Raw genomic sequence first — 22,171 nt, forward strand, 5'->3', positions numbered from 1 at the left:
TCACCGCTCCCAACTAGAATATATATATCAATTGCATACAAATTGCAATTAATTCTGTACATTTCTGTGTACATTTCTTGTTGCCTGTAAATTTTTACTACAGCCTGGCAATTTGGTTCCTCTATTTCCCAAATGCACAAGTATATTATGGCTCAGTAAGCTGAGAACATTGTTTTTATGATGGTTTAACTTTGAAAATTCCCTTGAGAGGTTAATTCAAGTGATCGTTTTTGGTTAAGCACGATCAGTGTGCTCACTCTTCAAAACCCAAGTATCTACATGTTCTCTGCCCCCAACAATTTACAATCAAAGGCCAGGTCTGCACTACAAACTTGCACTGCTGCGCCATGTAGCGCTTCTGGTGAAGATACTCTAAGCTGATGTGAGAAAACTCTTCCGTCGGCTTAATAACTCCAGCTCTGCAAGAGGTGGTAGCTATGTCAGCAGGATAAGCTCTTCTGCCAGTGTAGTGCTATCTACAGAGGATGTTAAGGTAGATATAACTATGTCGCTCGGGGGTGTGAATTTTCACACCCCCGAGCGACGTAGTTATACCAAAGTGTGATTTGGTTGTAATCAGCTACAACACCAAACTGAAAAAAAATAAGACGTAGCAATGTTTTACATATGGGGTATATAAGGAGAATTCATGCTTTATCTTAAATTGTGAAGTTCCTTGCTTTTTATGTTCCCTGTCACACATCCTTAACTTTCGCTAATGTGGTGACTGCTAGTGTGAATGTACTGTGAATACAGTAAGTACTAAGACTGAAGGGCCTTGAGACCACATTAACATGCAAGGAGACAAGGATGACAAGTTGCAGCTGCTCACTGAAAAAGAGCAAACGAAATATCTCTGGCATGGAATGATTAAGCAAATCATATATGTCTTACAGTTTGACAGAAAGAAACATAGCTCTTTACAGTGCAAGCAGTTTATGACATGTCTATAGGAATAAATGGAATTTATGAAAAACATGGTTTCGGTTAATAATTCCTATTTTTAATCTGCTATCCAACTATTAAATCATTTGGTTGATTGCTTGTAGAATAAGAAGGAGAATTTTCACTTACAATCCAAAAAAAGTTAGAAATGATTTACTAAAGCAAACATTAGATGACTAGATTCACTTACTGACATTCCTAACAAAACAGTGACTATCCAAGTACACAGCACATCTGAAAGGTACCAGTGTGAAAGCTGTGGAAATTGCAGTCCTTTATTTATGTACAGTGGTAGTGCCTTTCTCCCCCACCAACCCTCCTGCTCTTCCCCCCACACAAACCGTTTTCCTTCCAACTCAACCTGAAGAGACCAACTCTGTAAAGTACACCTCTACCCCGATATAATGTGACCCAATATAACAAGAATTCTGATATAACGTGGTAAAGCAGTGCTCCGGGGTGGGGGGCTGCGCACTCCGGCAGATCAAAGCAAATTCGATATAACGCGGTTTCACCTTTTTCGCGATAAGATTTTTTGGCTCCTGAGGACAGCGTTATATCAAGGTAGAGGTGTATTGTATTCTGATGAATCACTCAACTGGCATGCCAACTGTAATTATATTGGAGATCTAAGCATCTTCCCATTAGGTACTAGACTAAGGTCACCAACCTGCCATCCAACTACCAAACTGTATCAAATTTGAAAGGGTGAATTTACTAGTTAAAGGTCCATTACTAATTCCCTGAATCACCTCGTTTGCCTCCAAGCACATTTCAGTGTACAGAATTCTAACTAGTTTAGGAGATAGCAGGAACTGACAAGTGCTTTGACAGTTTAGCTATAAAACACTATCTAAAATATAATCAGCTACCATCCTCAAAGCTGAAAGACAATGAAAGAACTGCTATCCTAAGCAGAGGTATGCATACAATAATTAAGCAGTTCCATTTCTTTTGTTTGAAATGTGTTCATAATAAAGCTCGCTACTTTAAAATTCTTGTGCCATTTTCCTTGTTTATTATACAAAGCCTATGATATTTTATTACTCCCTCAGTACTTTGACAAAAAAAGCATATGGGTCTGTTTAGATATTTGAGGTACCCATCAACAGAATACAGATGTCCACTTTCTCGTTGGGGGGGGAGGGAGGCGGAAAAGTATTGATAAGAAACATTCTGTGTTCTATTGACTACATTGTTTGCCTTGCCTTTGCCATTAAGATCAAGGTTATCTCTAGCAAGAATATTTTCTTGAATTGTTCACTGGATACCCTTTGCTTTTGTTCTTATAACCATCAGGAAAGAGAGAGAGGATTTGGCATGGATAAATGTGAATATTAAAAAATAGCATTCCCTTTCCACAGGTAACATTGCTCATCACTTATAATTCAGTAGCCAAAAAACAACACATCCCCTACTCTAAGCTGCAGCATCCCTTCTAGTCCCTCATGAGCCTCCCTTAAGAAGAGCAATTCCCAGTGCTGCCAAATTATGAAATGATTTTATAAGTATCCCAACTTTTGTGAATAGTAGCTGTTATCATATAGCTGCTCAGGAGAGAGGATGCAGTGTTAATTGAATAATTATTTAGAAAGGCAGGAAGCCAAACACATGTTCTACCTATTGCCACCATTGTGGTTATCCAGGACATTTATACATAGCAGTTCAGCTGATACTGTTAATCTGTCAAAAGAACTGAGTACACCATGTGGTGAACTTCCTCACTGAAGAGTCCATCAAAACAGAATTCTGTCCAAAAAAAAAAAATTAAGAGCTCTTTTCCAGTAGCTCCAACAGAACCAAAGTGATGTAATTTGAATAACCCCTCTACTCATGACAAGAAGAAGAAGAAAAACCAGTCAGAATAACCATAATAAACCACCTTCCTGAGAATGAATAACCAACCACTGACAAAATGTTTCTGTGGTGCAATGGATTACCTTTTCTACTTTTCATTTGTGAAATAATTCAAACTACCAGCAAAACATTTGAACAAGGAGCAAAGCTGCAATATGCTTTTAAATGATAGTTTGGAGCAGGGAGTGGTGTTAAATGATATCTTGTACCAGTGGTAACTCTTTTGGTATCTGATACGAGTACATACATTTTGCAATTTAAAAATATTCCCATCTTCTTTTCTCTTTAGTAATGGAAATATACGCCAGTATAGGCCAGACTGGAGGGAATAACCAAGGGACCCTCAGTGCTGCTGCAGGATATTTCTTGCCACTTTTGGGGAGCTATAGTAGCCCCTTTGCTCACTCCTTTCCTCAGCACCCTCACCCACACACCAAAGAGAAATTAGAACTCAGATAACCAGCTGGCAGAATGGGAGAGAAAGCAAAAGTGAACTTGTCTATGCAGAAGCCCAGGGGGTCAGTTCTAGAAGCTAGTGGAGCTGCTGCAATGCTCCTGCTTCTGTTACATATATATAGATATAGATATATATGCATTGCTTAATTAGACAAACAAGTAAAATGATTTCATAGACTGAGTACAGAGCTGGGAGCCAGGAACTCCCAACTTGCTGTATGGTCTTGGAAAAGTCATGTAGGCCAAAATTTTCAAAAGCAGACTTTGATTTGGAGTGTGAGACTTGGACACTGACTCTGGATTTGATTCTTAGAGGTGCTGAGTATACACAGGTCCCATTAACTTTAATTGGATTGTCAGCACTCAACTTCTTCAAAAACTCAAGTTGGATATCTGAAAATTGAAGCCACCTTGGGGGTCTTAAATAGAATCCACTGATTTTGTCCATCTTCTCTTGACATGCATCTTTGTTATTCTCTATTATCTGTACTCCAGCTTTTACTGGTATTCAAGAAGTAATGAGATACTTAGTTACCCCACCCAGGCATGAGCACATAATATGAAAATAGGCAGCACAATTAAACTATTAAAATCTCAATCCAAAGGTTCTAGTCTTCATATGCAGAAACATACCACTCACATGATGCCAGTAGAACAGAGCAAGTCGCCTTTCAGCACGCAAAATCATGTTTATTTTTAACTAAAAAAAATCTGCAACTGACTTTTCTTCCATTTTGAATTTTTTCCCTTCCCACTATTATATCTCGTGGCCTTGTTAAAGCCATACAGTAATTCCACATCACAGTAGGTGTAAAAGCAATGGGCCGGATCATGTCCCTGAGAATTTCAGCTCCATTTCTGAGCCCATGAAGGCCTCTTCAGTGCTGGGGTAGGAGGATATAGAGTTGAGATTGTCCAGGCTAGGAGATGGGCATCTTCTCTTCTCTGCCCCACAGACATTAGTCAGAAACAACAATATAGCCTAGGGCTCCCTTGCACTTCTGAGGGTGCTGGAGGCAGTTGGGCCAGGAGGAGACCTTGACAGAATTGTTCTCATGGAGTCATGCTGCTAGAGAGCTGGAATTAGGGGAACAATGGATCCCAAAGCCAGTGCATAGACTTAGAACCTCCAGACAGATGACCCTGGCCTCCTGTGGATCCACCAGATTTGGGGTGGGTCCCATGGCCTTTTCCTGGAGGGTGGCAAACCCTGCCCTTACCCTTATGATCCACGTGGTAGGAGAAACACCCCGCTAGTGGATTTTTGCACAGGAGGAGATGCTATGACTAACATTAAGTAGTGGAGTTGGGGGCACGAGGGGTGTTACTCTGTACTTTACTTTTCAGGGAGGTGATCATATGGTTATATTTTGCTTTTTAAGAATCCAGCCCATTTCTGCTGTGAAAAGGAGCACTGTGCTATATGGCTTTCTCTCTTGAATGAAAGGAAGCAGTGTATACAGAGCGCAGTAACAATTTCTATTAGTGTAATTTATCAGCAAAAGTAAAGAGCAGTGGAAATACCAGCAAAACAGAAGCTAGAAGGAGGTCATATGACTCTATGAATCATAATCTGTTGCAAACTATCAAAGGCTCTGTTCAGTGCACCACTGAGCAAAACCAGCTGGCACTTAGAGTATCCAATTATATCCCTAGATGTAAAAAATTGCTCCTGCTTAAGGCAGAATTAGCAGCTCTGAATTTAAAAATTAAGAAGCATGAGATTTTACAGCATCATAATAGAAAACATCGAAAAAACTAAGCACAAATAGATCAGTCAATCTGAACAACAGTTCTTATATTGAGTCAAAGGACTCTTCATTTCATTTCAGTTTGAGAGGTGTTTCAAGAGCTGCAGAGTTTGGAATTCCCAAAACTCAAGAATCCACTGTGAACTTCGTATTTATACATTAATGGAAGCATGTCTAGGAAGGTATTTGCTAGTTTAATTAAAAAGAGGGAGTCCACTGAAAGTTATGTAAGGACCCCGGCTGGTCTGAAGGAAATAAACTTAATTCCACAAATACTCTAAAGCCAATAACAGTATTAACAAGGGAAGACAACTTTTATAAATGTCAGTTTAAATTTTATACCAGAAAGTTTCCTGTGACTGCACTGGGGGCAGCATCAAGACCACTGCAATTTTGTATTCTGATATCATGCATGAATTGGCCTATAATTATCTTACCCCCTCTGAAACCATTACTAATACTCTGAGCAGTCAGAGAGTATACTGGACAGAGAAACAGGCAGTGATGTTACTAACACATACCTGAAAATTGGAGTTTTTCCAAACTCAAAGTAATTTTCTTTAAGATTTGGCTAGCGGGCAGATTCTTTTCAAGGAAATCTGCATTGCATTTAAGCAATTGCCTTTCATTTCTTTGGTCCTCCACTATAAAATTGCCTTTGCAATAAAAAAAACCTTTTTTTATATAGTAAGTTTGAATCTGACCAGTACGGTGCTATTTTGTGGACTACTAATTGCGTCTGACTCCAAGAGAGCATTATAACTGTGCTGCATTTTGCAAGAAGGTAACAAAGGAAGTGGAAACCATTGCTCAAATGCCAGTTAAGGAGACATTAAGCCAACAGTGACCACCCGTAAGACTTTTCCAGGCATGGTCTAAAGGCAGGTTGGGCATAAAACGGGTAAAGATCAAGAAGCTAAGAGTCCTGTAATAGAAGAGGATAATCAGAAACTACAGAAAATAATAAGAAGATACTAAGATATAAGAAGAATAAGATACTAAGAAAATACAGAGCAGTGGAAGCCCAGGAACTGGAAAGTGGGGTAGGCAGGTAGAGTCAGGGGAGGAGTTACATACTTAGCTTTTCCAAGTATTAAACTAAGTACTAAACCCAGCTGTCAGTCTTGTCGGCCATCTGAGCAGGAAGTGGCCACAGAGCAAGTGAACCATAATGATGTAACTAATTTGACACCTTGATTGCAAGTGGTCAGTGGCTAGGGTGAGGTACATTTTTAGGGGTGGAGGGGGAAGCTGACACTGATATTGCCTGTGTTGTACTTATTCTGTAAATACAGGACTTTGTCTACAGTTCTTTCAGGATACATCTACACAGCAGCTGGGAGAGGGATTCCCACCTAAAGGTTGAAATACACATGGTAGCTGTGCTTGAGCTGGTACCTAAAAATAGTGAGGACATGGTGGCATGGGTGGCCACTGGGGCTAACCTCCAGAGTACATACCCAGAAGGTCAGGCAAGATTGCAGCTAACCCAAGCCAGAACCTGTGTACACTGCTAATTTTAGCATGCTAGATCAAGCAGAGGTAGTGCATGTACATCTACCCAAGATAGGAATTACACCTCTCAGCCACTATGTAGACATACCTCAGTCTGGCATTTTTCCACTAGGACTATGAATAATAAGGTGAATTTTTACAGTGCCACTGATGTGTTTCATACTTTACAGACCAATTACTAAAGAAGACCCTGCCTCAGGCACCCGCACTCTAACTTTGTCATAACACAATTAAGGATGATGAGAGAGAGCTTGGGGAGAAAGGTACAAAAGGATGAGGATTCCAACAGTGAAAGACGGCAAGATAAGTTTATCTCATTAAACTCACCCAAAAAATTAATCTATCAAAAAACTTGAGGGGAAAATATGCAAAGAGGAATGTGGCGAATGTCAGCAGTGGAAGGGTAACTGGAAGACATGAGTCTGAGGGTGGATTTGAACAAGGAGAGTGAAGTTCATGGTACACAGGATCAGAGAAGATGTTTAGAACATAGGGGGTGGCTTGAGAAAAGTCACATTTGCAGGAGAAAGAGACCAGGGGGAGCAACACGGTTAACTGAGCATAAAGTGTGAGCAAGCACAGGTAGTGCTGGGCAAGTCCCTAAGGGTGAGGATGTGGAAATTAAACAATAGAATACATTAACAAGGATTTGTTTACATTCAAGACTATTTCCCTCTAAAACTGAAGAGCGAGATCCTGGTTTAAATTGATGTAGCCACACTAAAGCTACATTGAGTTATAATCAGAAGATCGGGCCCTCAACTTTAATGCTGAAATAGCTTTGGCCTACAACTCTCAAAAACGTCTGTTACCATGGGAAGGTTCTGTTTTTCACTACCCCATAATTTAAGAAATGGTTAACATACCTAAACTATATTTTGAAAATATAATTTGCCTCTAGGCTGATGCCTTTTACAGTGTACCAAGTTTCAGAACAATGAAATTTGAAATGACAAAGATTAAGACCTTTATTTAAACCATTTGAGCCATTTAAGAAAATGGAGGCTTTAGAACAAAGCGAACACGATCATTAATTATCACAGAATAAGCAGCCCAGCTGTAATTATCTTGTTCTCCTAGAATATCTTCCTGAAATTTTATCAGTCATATTAATATATGCAAAAAGGAACACTTCTTCCTTCCCTTTTGCAAGTGATCAACATTATACAGTATTTCCAGTTACAGCTGCTATTAATAAATCTACTTGAAGATGTAGTAGTTAATTTCTCAGGATTCAGTGCACTTAGTAATCTATTCAAAAATATAACTGTCCCTCCATTATTGTAATTTTGAGGTGATTACACAAAAATTGCTGAAAGAGTGCTTTTAAAAGGAATCTAAACCCTCTCAAGTAAATAGTGTCTTAAGTAAGCAAATAAAATCAAGCCTTTTCGTACCCTACACAAAAATCACTGTTTATAAACACTTTTATTTAAAATGTTCAAAATAACTATATTTCTCACCCCCGTACACTTTAAATATGGAGAATATCATTAAAAAAAAAAAAACACTATCCACACATTCTGAATCTTTCCCTCAAATTCTAGTGGTCCCTATCAGAGTCCCAGTTACAAAAACAATGCAGAGCTTTGCAGTGATCACCTTTATGTATGGATTAGATTCTTGCACCATCTTCTCAGGCTCAGTTTGCACAGTTTATAGAACCATTTTCTAGCGTTAGCAATGCCAAAGCATTCTATATAGTCAGCTTATTAACCAAAACTAGAAACACTACAATTATTTTTTCTTTCAAAAACACGAAAAACCTCCTTAATATAAAATACTATAACAATCTCCACCTCTCTTAGCCATACCACATGCACTTCCTTAAGAAATATTAGTTTCATTTTCTGTGATGTGTAAGGGAATACGTTTGTTTTCTATTAACACCCTAGGCCAATTTCCACTTTCAGATCTACGGTGCAACCCTAAGGATGTCAATATGGTTGCATAGGTGTAACTGAGAGCTGTGAATGTAATCCATTATATCTGAGAGACAATTAACAGTAAAAACATCATAAATTTCACTTAACATAGTTGTTCAACTTTATCTTGTATTAATCAATCAACTTCTTTGAGTTCTCTGACTAGTACAAGGTAAAAAATTAGGAATTTGGTATATTCTATCTCAAGCCAGTTGAGTCAAACTATCACAGAGGCCTCAGATCAGTGCACTAGCTTGTGATGGTCCAAGCCAGGGCTTAAATTCTCAGATTATTTCTTGGGGATCGGGACTTCAGCCCATGGGAGGCACCCTGGTTTGGGGCTTCAGCCCTGCGGGTTTGAAAATATTTACCAGAGCTCTGCTCCAGACAGCTCCAGCTTAATTTAAGCCCTGGTCCAAGCAGAGCGCTCTGAAATTCATTATTGGTAATCTAAGCATTTCTCATTGGGGGGGGGGGGGAGTGAGTTTGTTCCACAGACATTCCTGGTAATATCAAAACTAGTGCTAAGGAGTTAACAAAAGAGAAAAGTAAGTTCCAAATTAAACAAACATTGTGGGTACATGGTTAGAAACAGAACACAAAAAGAACAGCCAAATATACATGCTGGTCACAGAAAGTTCCTTATTTTCTGTTGCACAGAACAACCCTCGCCTCCCTACAAAACTTAACTCAAATGCCAAAGTCAAACACTGTGTCCATAACAATTCAGCATCTGATGGAAAAAGCAGATTCTCTCTCCATAATCAGAAGTAGTAATTTAACAGCATAAGCATAGGAGTTGGAGCTACCCTCTGACTATATTGTAATTGTTAAATACGGGTGTAAAGTCTGACCCCTAGTGGTTGCAACTAAACCCACACTAAAATATAACTTGGGACAAAGATCAATGGAGAAAGAATTTAAATTCTTAAGAAAAGAAAGTGATAAGAAGATATAGGACTTTTTTTTTTTTTTTTACTATGTGTAGTTCCATTGAACTGGATGTGGGCAGTGTCAGGTTTCAGAGGCAACATGGTTCTCTTTGTTCATATGAAGTAATTGTTTTGGGATAGGGAAAGGATAGCATGTACAGGGAACTTCCTCCACTGCTGCCTGCTTGTTGTTCCAGCCCCACCTTGGGTGAGGAGGAGGAAGGGGTATGTAAACGCAAGAATGCAGTGATCTCAGAACATAAGTGCATTACTGAGAGGATCTCATTAGAAAATCTCAAGAGTTTTCTCCAAATTGAAGTTTCTAGAAACTTCTACAGACTTCTATAAATCATCCTACGGTAGGTACTTATATGACCCCACTCAGTGTAATATTGCAACATGCTGTGAACATTAATACAGTTCTCCTGGAAATGCCCGTGAGGTAGGGTAGTATGGTAACCCTCTTTCCAGATGGAGAGTTAAGGCACCTAGATCATGTTTTTAGAAGTGCTCAGCTCTTTAGGTGACAGTGTAGGTGGCCAGGTTGTCAAGAGGGCTTTGGGTCCTGAGGTTTTGTGAAAACGTGGCCCAGAGTCACTTGCCCAAAGTCACATTGGCACTCAAGAGAACTGGATCCCTGGAGTCCAGCCTTAACCACTCTACAGTGCTTCCTTTCTGCAAAACGTAGAGCCCTTCTCATACAACCCTCAAATAGCTGCTCATGTCTCACAACTAACTGATAAATTCACCTTGGAATTTATATTTACTATTATCATAGAACCTCTTCTTCTTTGTAATTATTACTAAGGAGGTGCATTAAAAAAATATGCTTGAGTCTTACAGCTGCTGCTGCTACTTGTGAGGCCAGCTGAAGATAGCATCCCCTCTCTGCAGCTTCACCCAGGAGACATTCACAGCTTCAAATGAGGAATAAGCAGCCGGAGGTTTGGAAACAAAATATATCCCACTTCTGTACAACTATCTTTGGTAATAAAAATTCAGGAACAAGGGCCGTGTGTGTACGGGGAGCACAGAAGGGAGTGCTGCCTTCAGCTATTCTGATGCACAAGTGAGGGTGTGGGCGTACAGGACATAAGGAATCTCTTCTCCACCAAGAGCAACAGGGCAAGATCTTTCCATCGTGCTCAAAATGGTGACAGGAAGGTTAGCAGCAAACATGCTGGCCCAGGCAACATATCCCCAAAGGAGTCTGGTTTGAGCTGTAGGGTATGTCTAGGGCTTGGTCTACACTAAACCCCCAAATCGAACTAAGGTACGCAACTTCAGCTACGTGAATAACGTAGCTGAAGTTCGAAGTACCTTAGTTCGAACTTACCTCGGTCCACACGTGGCAGGCAGGCTCCCCCGTCGACTCCGCGGTACTCCTCTTGCCGAGCTGGAGTACCGCAGTCGACGGCGAGCTTCCGGGTTCGACTTATCGCGTCCAGACAAGACGCGATAAGTCGAACCCAGAAGTTCGATTGCCAGCCGCCGAACTAGCGGCTGGGTATAGACGTACCCTAGTACATGTTGCATTCGGTTGCTAGTACTATCCAGAAGTACTGACCCCTACACCATTTCCTGACCCTGCATCTCTGGAGACTCTGGCTGATAGCATACCTATTGTTGAGAACACAACTCATTCTGGCTGACCCTTTGGAGTAGGCTGGAAATGTAAGGGGAATTCGACTTCTCCTATAGGTCACACATCAGGAAGCATCTCTTCTCTTTCCTATGCCAGCCAAGGCAGGGTTTGACCCTTTAATATACAATTGCTTCTAAAGAGAGCAAGTTTAGAACTTTCCCACAATGCATCTGTCAAATGGAATTGTGCAGGTAAAAAACTTGGTGAAATGCATCACATGCACATACAACAAATGTTTTTCTGTTACAAATACCATAAAATTACTGACCAGAGAGCAGCTTTTAACTCCTGCTAGGTAGCCTAAAGGTCATGAATTATCTCTGGCACTGTCAGGCCAGAGACTCAAATTCTATAGTATGGTCCTATTCTCTTGTTGCTCAAAGCAGCGATGACTCAGAGATCTGCACGTGCAGTTTGCATTTTCGGGGAGATGAGAATGCTTTGCTTTATTTACCACTAATCCCCCAATGACTGGTGGACATTGCGAATCAGCCACCCTCTCCAGGGAAAGGTAGAAGCAGGTCAATGAGGTCACAGACACTGGACCATATTGTAGCTTTTCTGTAAATAGAGTTCTTTAATTTGTTCTTTTAAGAAAACCCCACACACAATACACTGCCTGGAAATCAGATTTCTCTCAGAAGGATAAAGGCCTGGGTTGATTTAGCCAGAATTTGTACAGAATTTGGTTCCATGAATTTCCAACCTGAAGCTTAGTTCTGTAGACAAGGAATTTAAATAAATCAGCCAGCCCCTTGTGGCCAGGGTGCCTTTGCCCTGATGCCTTCTTTATCCTCCCTCTTCCAGGTCCTTTTACACAGACTCCACTTGCTTGTGGCTCCAATCACCATCATTACTGAGTGGGACTGATTCAGGCAAAATGAACTCAAAAGTCTATCTGAGGGCATGGCTCTTACCTCAGAGCCTGGGTCACCAAAACAGTTGCTTCACAGGGTCCTTGCTTCAGTTCTTAGGCTGTGACCCACTCTGTGGTTCAGCTTGCCACTACCCTATTCAGAGCTGACTCCCTTATAAACTTTCCAGAGTCAGCTCCCCTCAGGAACTGCTTCAGCTATCTTATAAGGACGCAGCTGCTTAAGATTCCCTCATTTAGCAAGCTTGATCCAGGCTTCAAGTCTCCTGCAGGCAGCTCCCTCACTCCCTTTGCTCTAGTACAGTAACTAGATAGCAAGTGTGAAAAATCAGTACAGGGGTGGGAGCTAATAGGTGCCTATATAAAACAAAGCCCTGAATAGTAGGACTGTCCCTATAAAATGGGGACATCTGGTCACCCTACTTTGCTTTCTCATAAGGAAAACAATATATTTGTGCTCTGAACTCCTTCAATGTTCCCATTGAATCTGAAAAACCAGTTGATGGTTTAAACAAAGAGTGCACACACCCACATATAAGTAGAGGGTGTTACCTTCAAAACAAATCTAAACAAAAAGGCCTACCTGTCTCATGGGTACATGCTGATTTTTCCTTTTGGAACATACTAGGCTCTTGCATAAAGGAGAGAAAATACCAGCTGTACGTCAGCAACAAACTTGTTAGCAATTTCCTTATGTACAGAGAGTACAGACTTAGCTGGCTACTCCCATCCCATAGTTTTTAAAGATAGTCTTATGATCAGCTTGTGCTAAGCCACACAGACTACAATCACAAAGACTTTTGCTGGGCCCACTTGAGCATGGGAATACTGACAATCTTTCAGGGGTGAAAAGACTGTATTGATCCATAGTTGTTGCACTTCCACTGCTGCCCTGCCACTGACTAGGAAAAGGGGTTAACTAATGACTCTCCTGGGTTCAGGAAAATGTAGGAATTTATTAAAAAGGAAGTAAAAATAGATTTAAAAATACTGGACAGCAAGTGTTGCAACCAAAGATCGTATAAATGCAGAACTAAGAATGAAATAAATGTTAGGTATTGTTAACATAAGTGCTTTCTAAATTCTGCACTAAGAACATTACTGAATTTACTCCTAGCATAACAATCTCTTGCCAAAGCGCCACACAGACTCCAGGCCAGTTGGCTAACCTCATACATGCAGTAGCAGGAATAAAACTCATGATTATCTGCTGTGGTAACACAGGCTTCTTTCTAGTCATTTATCTAGAGGAGCAGTTTTACTGGCCAAACAAGTTCAGGGACCTGAAACATTTGAGCAGGTCTGACAATCCATAGAATATAAGGCAATAATACACAAGCATATGCACCAATACACTGTAGTAGAGCTCTACCACCACTTATACTGCTCTAGCTAAAATCTGAGCACCTCGTTATGCTCTCTGACTTCAGACCTAATACTGCAGTCCTTATTCAGGAAAACACCTGTGACACTGCACACCATATGTTTTATGGAAATATGTATGAGTGTGAATATGATGCAACTGGAATATGCTTTATGCAAAAGGTCTCTTGTACGGTATCATAACAAAAGTTATAACCTACTGAATATATTCCTCCTATTTGTACACATGTATCATTCTTGTAGCTGAAGCTAGAAATAAGAAGTATAACTCTGAGGTCCTATTGTAATTATGCAAAATGTGGGTCATTAATAATGGTTTAGAATCTTGATGGCTCCCATTGACTGGGACAATTGGTTGTAAATAGTTTATTTACCTGCAAACTTTCCTCTAGGTGTGGGCCAGTCCATGGGGAATAGAGACTAGGGGGTCTTACAGTGACATGTGACCATGTCACCTGATAATGAAATCCATCTTAAAGCTGGTACTTTTCCATTTAGAAGGCAGGGGTGGGGACAAGCACAGACAAAAGATTCCCACCTTGTGCCAAGCTATAAAAAGGGGGTGGAGCAGGACAAAAGAGGCTGCCAGTCATGAGAAAACCCCTGCTTACCACCTGAGATGTCCACTGGAACTAACAAGGACTGTACCAGGGAAAGGATTGGGCCCAGACTAGGAAGGAGTATAGTCTGTAAAGAAGCTTATTGGAACATCTCTGAGGTTGAGATATTACCTGTAATCAGTTTCTTAATGTATTAGACTTAGACTTGCGTGTTTTTGCTTTATTTTGCTTGGTGACTTACTTTGTTCTGTTATTACTTGAAACCACTTAAATCCTACGTTTTATTCTTAATAAAATCACTTTTGTTTATTAATAAACTCAGAGTAAGTGATTAATACCCGTGGGAGCAAACTGCTGTGCATACCTTTCTATCAGTGATATAGAGGGTGAACAATTTATGAATTTACCCTGTATAAACTTTATACAGAGTAAAACAGATTTATTTGGGATTTGGATCCCATTGGGAGCAGAGTGTCTGGGTGCTGGAGACAAATAACCTGCTGAGCTGTTTTTAGCTGAAGTCTGTACCTTTGGGGAGCATGGCCCAGACTCTGGGTCTGTGTTGCAGCAGGCTAGTGTGTCTGGCTCAACAAGGCAGGGTTCTGGAATCCCAAGCTGGCAGGGAAAATGGGCTCAAAGGTAATTTCGGCACATCAGGTGGCAGTCCCAAGGGGATCTCTGTGACTGAACCCATCACAACTCCCATTAACAATTGTGCCAGAGATTGGCCCCTGCATCTTGAATCAAGACTAGCTCACACTGTACAAGCTGTGTGCCAAGCAGTAAACTCAAGACTTGTGATTATTAAAAGCCCATTGATTCTTTGCTCAATTGCTTTTACATTGCCCTAACCAAAATGAAACACTAAGTCATTTGATACTTGCTATGCTGCTCAGGAGAAGGAAATGGAGAAATGGAATTTCAGAATGGAGTATGAACAGTTAATCAGTTTATTTTCTTGCGGTCATGAAAGCTTTCATAATGTTATTGTGATGCTTGAAAAACACTGGAGTGTTTTGTTGCTGTTTTCATTTCTCCCAGAGATGTACAACCCCCCCACACTAATAGATACCATCTTACAGTATAGGCTGTGGCATGTACAATTCAAAATCCTAGCAAAAATTATTCTAATGATTTTTGCTCTAAAATAGACTGGTTTGCTTAACAGTGTTTCCACTGTGTATGTTAGCTGTTCTTAAATTCCATTCTGACTGGGGTCTGCTAAAGGGAAATCCTCTCTTGAACAACCTCCCTTTCCAATCTCAAATCCATAGCTAGCATGAGCAATAGACTTAGTTACATGAAAGAGATATGAGGAGAATGTTGAGACCAGAGGGAGAAGCAAATTCACTTTAAAATGTGGCTCTGTGGCTACAGCCCTCTCCCCGTTTTTTATCTGTGCTGGTTTATTTCCTCTTGGAGGATGTAGGACTTTGCATTGATTAGTACTGAATGCCCCCGGCACCCTCACTGGTACAATCTCTCCTGGTTAGTTCTGTGCTGTCCTAGTGTGTGTTTACTACCCTTAAGTTTTTGTTTTTGCAGCACATTCGATCATGGTTGAATTTACACCCAGGCAAAACCTGAAAAAGGAAAAACTTCTTAACAGATCTTGCTTCTGCACAACAACCCAAAGAGGCACAGGCATAGAAGTGAGCTCTAGGAATCGAAGGACACTGTGCATGCACAGTTGACACTTTCTGTGATGGCAGAACCATCTCTTGATTCAACCACTCATGCATCACCCTTGTGAAAGAAGCAGCTCTGCAGATAATTTGGAAATGAAGTGTGGACCAATGTTTGAAAACCTCATGTCTATGCACTTGTCTTTCATTTCTCATTTTTTTTTTATTTTTTTTTTAAATAAGATTGCTAAGAATAATCCAAAAGACAAGGTGGGTGAGGGAATATCTTTTATTGGATCATCTTCTCTATTCAGTTTCCAGAAACTTTCAACCTCCTTGGCTGTGGGGTTCCACTTTTCTCAGATGTACAAGAGCTCGGACTCAGTAAATGTATCTCCTGTACATCTGAGAAAAGTGGAACCCCTTAATCAAGGGGGTTGAAAGTCTCTGGAAACTGAATAGAGAAGTTGGTCCTATAAAAGATATTACCTGACCCAGCTTGTCTCTCTGATATCCTGGGACCAACATGGCTCCAAGAACACTGCAACAAGAATAATCGGCTTTCTTCTGGGATAATCTTAATACAACTCTTTGGACTGATATTGAGGCCAACATTTTCAGACTTCCATACATAACATTAGACACCTAAATCCTAATCAGGCATGGAATTAAGTGATCTCCGCTCCTCTGATAATCATAACATTTAATTAGGTTCCCAAGTAGGGATTTCAGGTGTCTGATATTAGGCACCCAAGTTTCAAACCTGTGGTCATCATGGTTTGTATTTTCACCCCCCACAAGTAAAAAAAGACAAACAAAAGAGTCCCACCAGCAAGTAAACTGACATACTGTATTTATTGCACAATTTTCCCCTAAAATTGGGAATGGTTATTATAATACAAGTCCACATCTTGGGAAATATATACAAAAAACAATAGAGATAACAAATATGTACATTTTACCCAGCGTTTTACACATACCACCATCTAAATAATTTAGAGAAAGCAAAAAAATTGTCATAAAAATCTGTCATAACGAACAAGGAAAATGTATGCAAGGTGTAAAATCCTGTTATTATTATTATTAATTATTTTTAGCAGACCAGTGTTTGCCAATTGCAACAAAATAAATGTGCTAGTATATATGTTTAGTATACTTAATGTTTTCAGCCTAAAAATTAAGACATGTTAATAGAGGTTGGGAATATTGAAGAAAAAAAATCAAACAGATTAGTTTTCTATACACAAAAAAGGGTGTGATACATTTTAAAAAGTCAACACTATAGTGTTGTTAAAGATCCCTTTTTTAAAATTATTCACCAAAAAAGAGCATGTACCACATTTCTCATGTACCATAAAAGATAAGTTACAGGAACACTGCCCATCATGCTAAAGTTGAATTTGCATATTTACCACAATGGCAATATGGTTAGGAAAAGTGTCCATACATTTTAGACCTAAAGCTCAGATATTTGTCTCTAGCATCGGTGACCTGATAACCACAGTGGTGGCAGAGTGGCCACTTTGTCTAGAACTGACTGAACAAATGATTGCATTAAAACGGTCTAAGGGAGTTGTGTTGGGCAGAAGAAAGCTGAAAATGATTCATCTTAATGACAATTTTTTCTCTCTCAAGTAATTAATTTCATGTTGGCAGAGGCCATGTGTTTCTTAGAGTCAACCCCAATTTCAAAATAATGTCCAGAGTTTTCTTAGTGATGAGTAAACAGAAGAGAACACAGTATTTTCTTGTAATAATTCATTAGGGGCTCAATCCTACAAGGTGCTAAGCGTGGTGCTGATCCATCAAAGCATTTAATCACGTGCTTAATTTTAAGCATGTGCTAGTACCATTGATTCCAGTGAGATTACTTGTGCTTAATGGGACTAGCACATGCTTTAAGTTAAGCACATGCTTAAGTGCTTTGCTGGATCAGGGCCAGAGTGCTCAATACATTGTAGTACTGAGTCTTGTAGCACTACTGTGATCAGGTTATATTAACTGCAAAATATGTACAATGTTCAGAATTGTAATTATTGGCTACATACTGTATTCTAGCAAAAATAGTTTAAAATTCATATTTTAGAACGCAATCCTACATTACTGATGTGTGTTTGTAGAATCAGGCCCTTAAACTTTTGTTGTGTTCATTCCAAAAACCAGATGTAACATAATCGTGGGCTTAAAAGAGGACATTTAAACAATAAGCAAAGTGACTAATTAATTAATTAAGACTACATATTAAATATGAAAGTCTTCCCTGCAGCAGTCAGCATTAGATTTTGTATGCAGAAGAGTTTCGGGACACACTGCCCATATTAAAGTTTGGCTTACTTACCAAGTTAGATCCCAATCCTACAAGGAAAATGGTGCAGGTGCAAGTCTGTCCATACGGATCCTTGTAGGAATGGAGTCCTAAGATTAAAGTTATGATTTTTTATACCACCACCAAAACACACTGGGTGAAATCTTTGCCCTGTTGAAGTCAGCAGAGTTTTGATACTGATGTCAGCCGGGCTGGGATTTCACCCATTGTTTTCAAGTTTGAATGGGGGTTGGTGGGGGGAGGAAATTGTTTTGTTTTTAAAACAATATCTGCAAACCACAACAGAGAGCATGTTACATGATTGAAAAGAAGCTTATAGAAAGAGTGAGATATTATAGAATGGTAAATATAGTTTAGTGAACGAGGGACAGTACCTTTCACTTTTATTATGGATAGTCTGTGAACTCCAGTATACTGAAAATGATCAATGAAAACAATAACTGTAATTAGCTACATGAATTGGCTGCTAGGACAAGAAAGCAAAGAGAAGCATATAACGCAGTATCCAGTTAAACTGAGGTAGTAGAGCCTTTTGAAACATAATCACCCACCTACTGTACATTTACATTACTTACAGCAGATCGGTTCCACATCAGCTATTTTTATAACTACTGTGTATATGACGGCAAAACAATGATGAGTGAATAAAGGAGAAATGCTGAGAATGGAATAAACAGCATTTTCTGCTGGTAGCTACTCAAATTAGTAGAAAAGGGATTACAACAACTTGCATCATTGGGATATTTTGTCTAAAAATAATTTTGATATTTCTATGCAATGGCATAATCACCCATCCACGTTTGTAGAACTTTTTTTAAAAAAATATAGCAATTAGTTACCTGAGCAATTAAGGTTAATAGTCTATTTTTTCCTCCCCCGGTGCTTTGGTACGATTATTTCTAGCTCATTATTTCACTCACTGACTGCTGTAAAAACAATCTGTTGCCAGAATATTATAGACTGTAAAAATATTAAAGGTAATAGTCATGGCATTTTTGGGATACCACAGGGAAATTTCAATCAACATTCTCTCTTTAGCATTTGTTTGTTTCGTTTTGTTTCAAAATTTCATTTCTTCTATTTTTTGTAAGTCATGAAACAAAAGTATCACCATAAAGCAACATTTAAACATTATAGCCTTTGAATACCTGTTACAACACCAAGCCAAGAAAGGGGAAATGGAGTCTCGTTTGCCAGTTTGTTGGTTGGCTCCCCCTCCCCCCTTGAAAAAAAGAGTACAAATACATTTTTAGCTGAGTGTCATTAGTAAGCTGCTTACAAAAATCATTTTTCCTTTGACTGTTTAGTGAAAAAGTAGAAGTTGTTACAAATCACTGCAGTTTGAGAGTTAAAGATCTTAACACAGTCCTAATAGGTATCAGCCACTCTCAAGACAGCTGCTTTCTTCTCCTGTTAAAGTTTACAATCAGCAAAAGCACTGCACATTATTACAAAGCAGTTCTTCCTTGCATTCCCTGTTTTTCATCGTACATAATTAGCCTCCTTGCAGAAACTGCCCAAACCATTTGCAGTTCTTCAGCTTTTTCTAAAATCTTGAGTTTTCTTCAGTAACCTCAAACTTGGGTTTTTCAATTACTATTAGAGTTTACATTCTTTTTTATGAATGGCCAAATGGGAGAGGGGAAAAAAAGAACTCTCCAATTGTTTGTATAATATGCAGTCAGTGACGGAGACCCAGACAGCTCAGCAAAGCTGTTCAGTTCAGTTGCCTCCAGCGAAAAGGAACCAGGACAAGTGTGTTTCATGTCTGTCTCCTTGTCTTCCATTTCATTTCCAGGAAAAAAAAAAAAAGTTAATCTCTATGCCCTTCAGCATTTTAAAGTAGTATCTGGGCAACATATGGAGAGTGAGTGCTGGCTACGGCTGCCAGTAAAGGGAGGTCGCTGGATTCAATCCTAAAAGGAAGAAGAGAAACACTAAATCTAACCCAAAATGTTCATGTGCATTAACTGCTAGATTATCCTTGCCAAGCTAAGGTATTTGCAGTTGGACTATTCAAGGCGAGAAGCTCTATATTTTATTTATAAAGCTTTAAACTGCAAGTCATTCTTAATGTAAAATTAAAACATTTGCATTTCTGAACTCAAGGCAACATCACCATTTGTTATTAAAAACAGGAACAATCAGTTCGTTTTTAAACGGACATCAAAATTAATTCCTGATCTGCCTGGTGACTCACTGACAGATCTTTGTCGTCATGCAGGAGACTTGGGTTCCATTCCTGCCTGTTCTCTTGGTCACTGAGCTAACTGTGCTGGCAAGGGAATACACTACGGGGAATTCATCCTACCCACTGCGCGCACATGGTCTGAGTAAAGGAGCTTTATGTGGGGAACTCAGCACAAGTTAGGAGCAAAGGAGGGAGTGGAATTCATTCATTCCCCACTCACAGCAAGCCATGGCACTGTGCTGCAGCTCGTCCCTTTGCAGATACTACTTCAGCCTGTGCCCCCACCCCCACACACACGCACACACACACGCACACACCCAGCCTTCAACCAATACCCATCTGTATAATGGAGTATTTAGAGCTGGTGAGGAGACCACCTTCCTAGGATCCGTTAAATGGCCTCTCTGCTTGTGCCCCATTCCCACGGAGGGGTGCTATGTGGCGTACATGATACAGAGAGTGTTCTCTGTGCCCTCTGCCATGTGGGGAATGTCACCCTGGAGGTATCAAGTGCCTTGTGTTATTCAACAGGGACTGGCCACTTAAAGAATGGTTCTGATGAACTCTGGAGTGGTGAGTCCAGAGCAGGGGAAATAGAGAGGGATCTTAGAAGATATGGAGACAGCCCCAGAATGAGAAATTCATGTCAAACTAACAGTCCTGATCCAGCACAGGGATCCACTAGCGCAGACCCTGTGGCTGTGACAACCCTACTAGTAGGTGTGGAGAAGATTTATGGTGGGGGAAACATGTGGAAACTGTATTGAACAATGTTGTGATCATACCCCAGTACCACGCCCAGCTCCTTGACATGAACTCGCATCTGGCCCTTGAGGTATTCAGACAGCATCTTGCTTTTGAAATACAGCTCTTGCAGCCGATCTTCCAGGTGCATAACACACTAGGAGCACATGAAAACAATCACATTAGAAACAAAACACCTTGCAGCCCCCATACCAGCCAAATTCCAAAGGGGAACAGCACAGTCCCCATAATTCTATTTTCCATAGTGGGCCATGTCAAGGTAAATAATTATTTGAAAGCACCTGGCAACAGCAGGGGAAGAGACACAGCTAGAATGATGCAAACTTTTGTTTAGATTTCTGTTCTGAAAAGTAGTTTTTACGTAAAGGATGGATCTTACTGTCCTACTCTAGCAAGACTCTCACCTATTTCAGTGGAAATTTTGGTTGCATATCAAATCAGGACCAAAGACAGCTATCTTCATTATAGAACAAAGTTTAACTGAATATCCCAAATGGGCACAACTGGAAGTTAGATAATGCACAATATGATCAACTGTGGCTATGTGGAAGTATGAGAAATATCAACTTACAGCATCTTCGTTAACACACTAATTTAAATGATATTCTCAAAACATATTCAGCCCTTTAGATCTCACCCATACTTACAAAATTTGGAGATAAATTATGCTTGTAAAGCTGAAGAGTGGAATGAAGCAGGTTGGAGACAAGGCTAGAGACTAACACCTCTTTTCCTAGTTTATTATCAATCATTCGCCTTTGGCTACTGGCCACTTGCACTGTCCATTTATCCGTGTCTGCGATAATGCAAACAGCTTCTGCAATTGGTTCATCCAAAACAGGATGCTTAAAAAAAAAGACAGAAAAACAATAGTTTAAGTCTGAGAGTAACAAAAGACAACTCAATTTTTCCAAAAATAATTTCTTCCTGAATAGTGATGGCATTTTTACATATAAAGATCAATTTTTAAGGGATTGCAGTGTAACAGAAAAGCTACCACAGTTTTAAAAGGATAAAATCCTACATTTTCCAAAGCAGTTTTCTTTTTATTATCCTCTATTATAGTGAATATTTTCTTCCAAGAATGAATATGTTTCAGTGCCTACAAATTTTCCCCTTGGACATTCAATAAATATTGATGTGTCCTGTTTGAATGGAGCTGAAGTTAAATGGACGTAGGTTAAAATCATATTTTAAAAAAAAATCACCATGTATGCTGTTATTTATTTTTTGTATTTCACTCAGCTTGGCCACTTTAAATAGTCTGGTCAGTTTCACTCCTGTTACTAGTCAAGTTTTCCTTAATGTCAGCAACAACTCTGGCAATAAGGTTTGTAAACTGTTGCTGCAGAACCAGCAGAGGGAGCAAACAACGACATCCACACTCACTCTTCTAGTGCTTTCAAACAGCGCCTTTACAA

General features: G+C 39.7%; 1 protein-coding gene across 4 annotated transcripts in view; it reads right to left on the bottom strand.

Annotated features, from left to right (window-relative positions):
• Positions 1 to 16,304: 16,304 nt before the first annotated feature.
• Positions 16,305 to 22,171, bottom strand: part of FNIP1 (folliculin interacting protein 1) — a 92,967-nt gene continuing 87,100 nt past the window's right edge. For 3 of the 4 annotated variants that reach the window (XM_034778394.1, XM_034778392.1, XM_034778393.1), the window contains 3 exons: positions 21,398 to 21,595; positions 20,771 to 20,886; positions 16,305 to 19,710 (listed from right to left, as the gene is read on the bottom strand). In XM_034778394.1, coding sequence (XP_034634285.1) covers positions 19,632 to 19,710; positions 20,771 to 20,886; positions 21,398 to 21,595 — 393 coding nt within the window. In that variant the 3' untranslated portion in view covers positions 16,305 to 19,631. Of the gene's footprint in view, positions 19,711 to 20,770; positions 20,887 to 21,397; positions 21,596 to 22,171 lie in introns of those variants that run through there. The other variant, XR_004646764.1, reaches the window with a different exon arrangement.

Source organism: Trachemys scripta, chromosome 8 (genome assembly GCF_013100865.1).
Source record: "Trachemys scripta elegans isolate TJP31775 chromosome 8, CAS_Tse_1.0, whole genome shotgun sequence".
Taxonomy (NCBI): Eukaryota; Metazoa; Chordata; order Testudines; family Emydidae; genus Trachemys; species Trachemys scripta.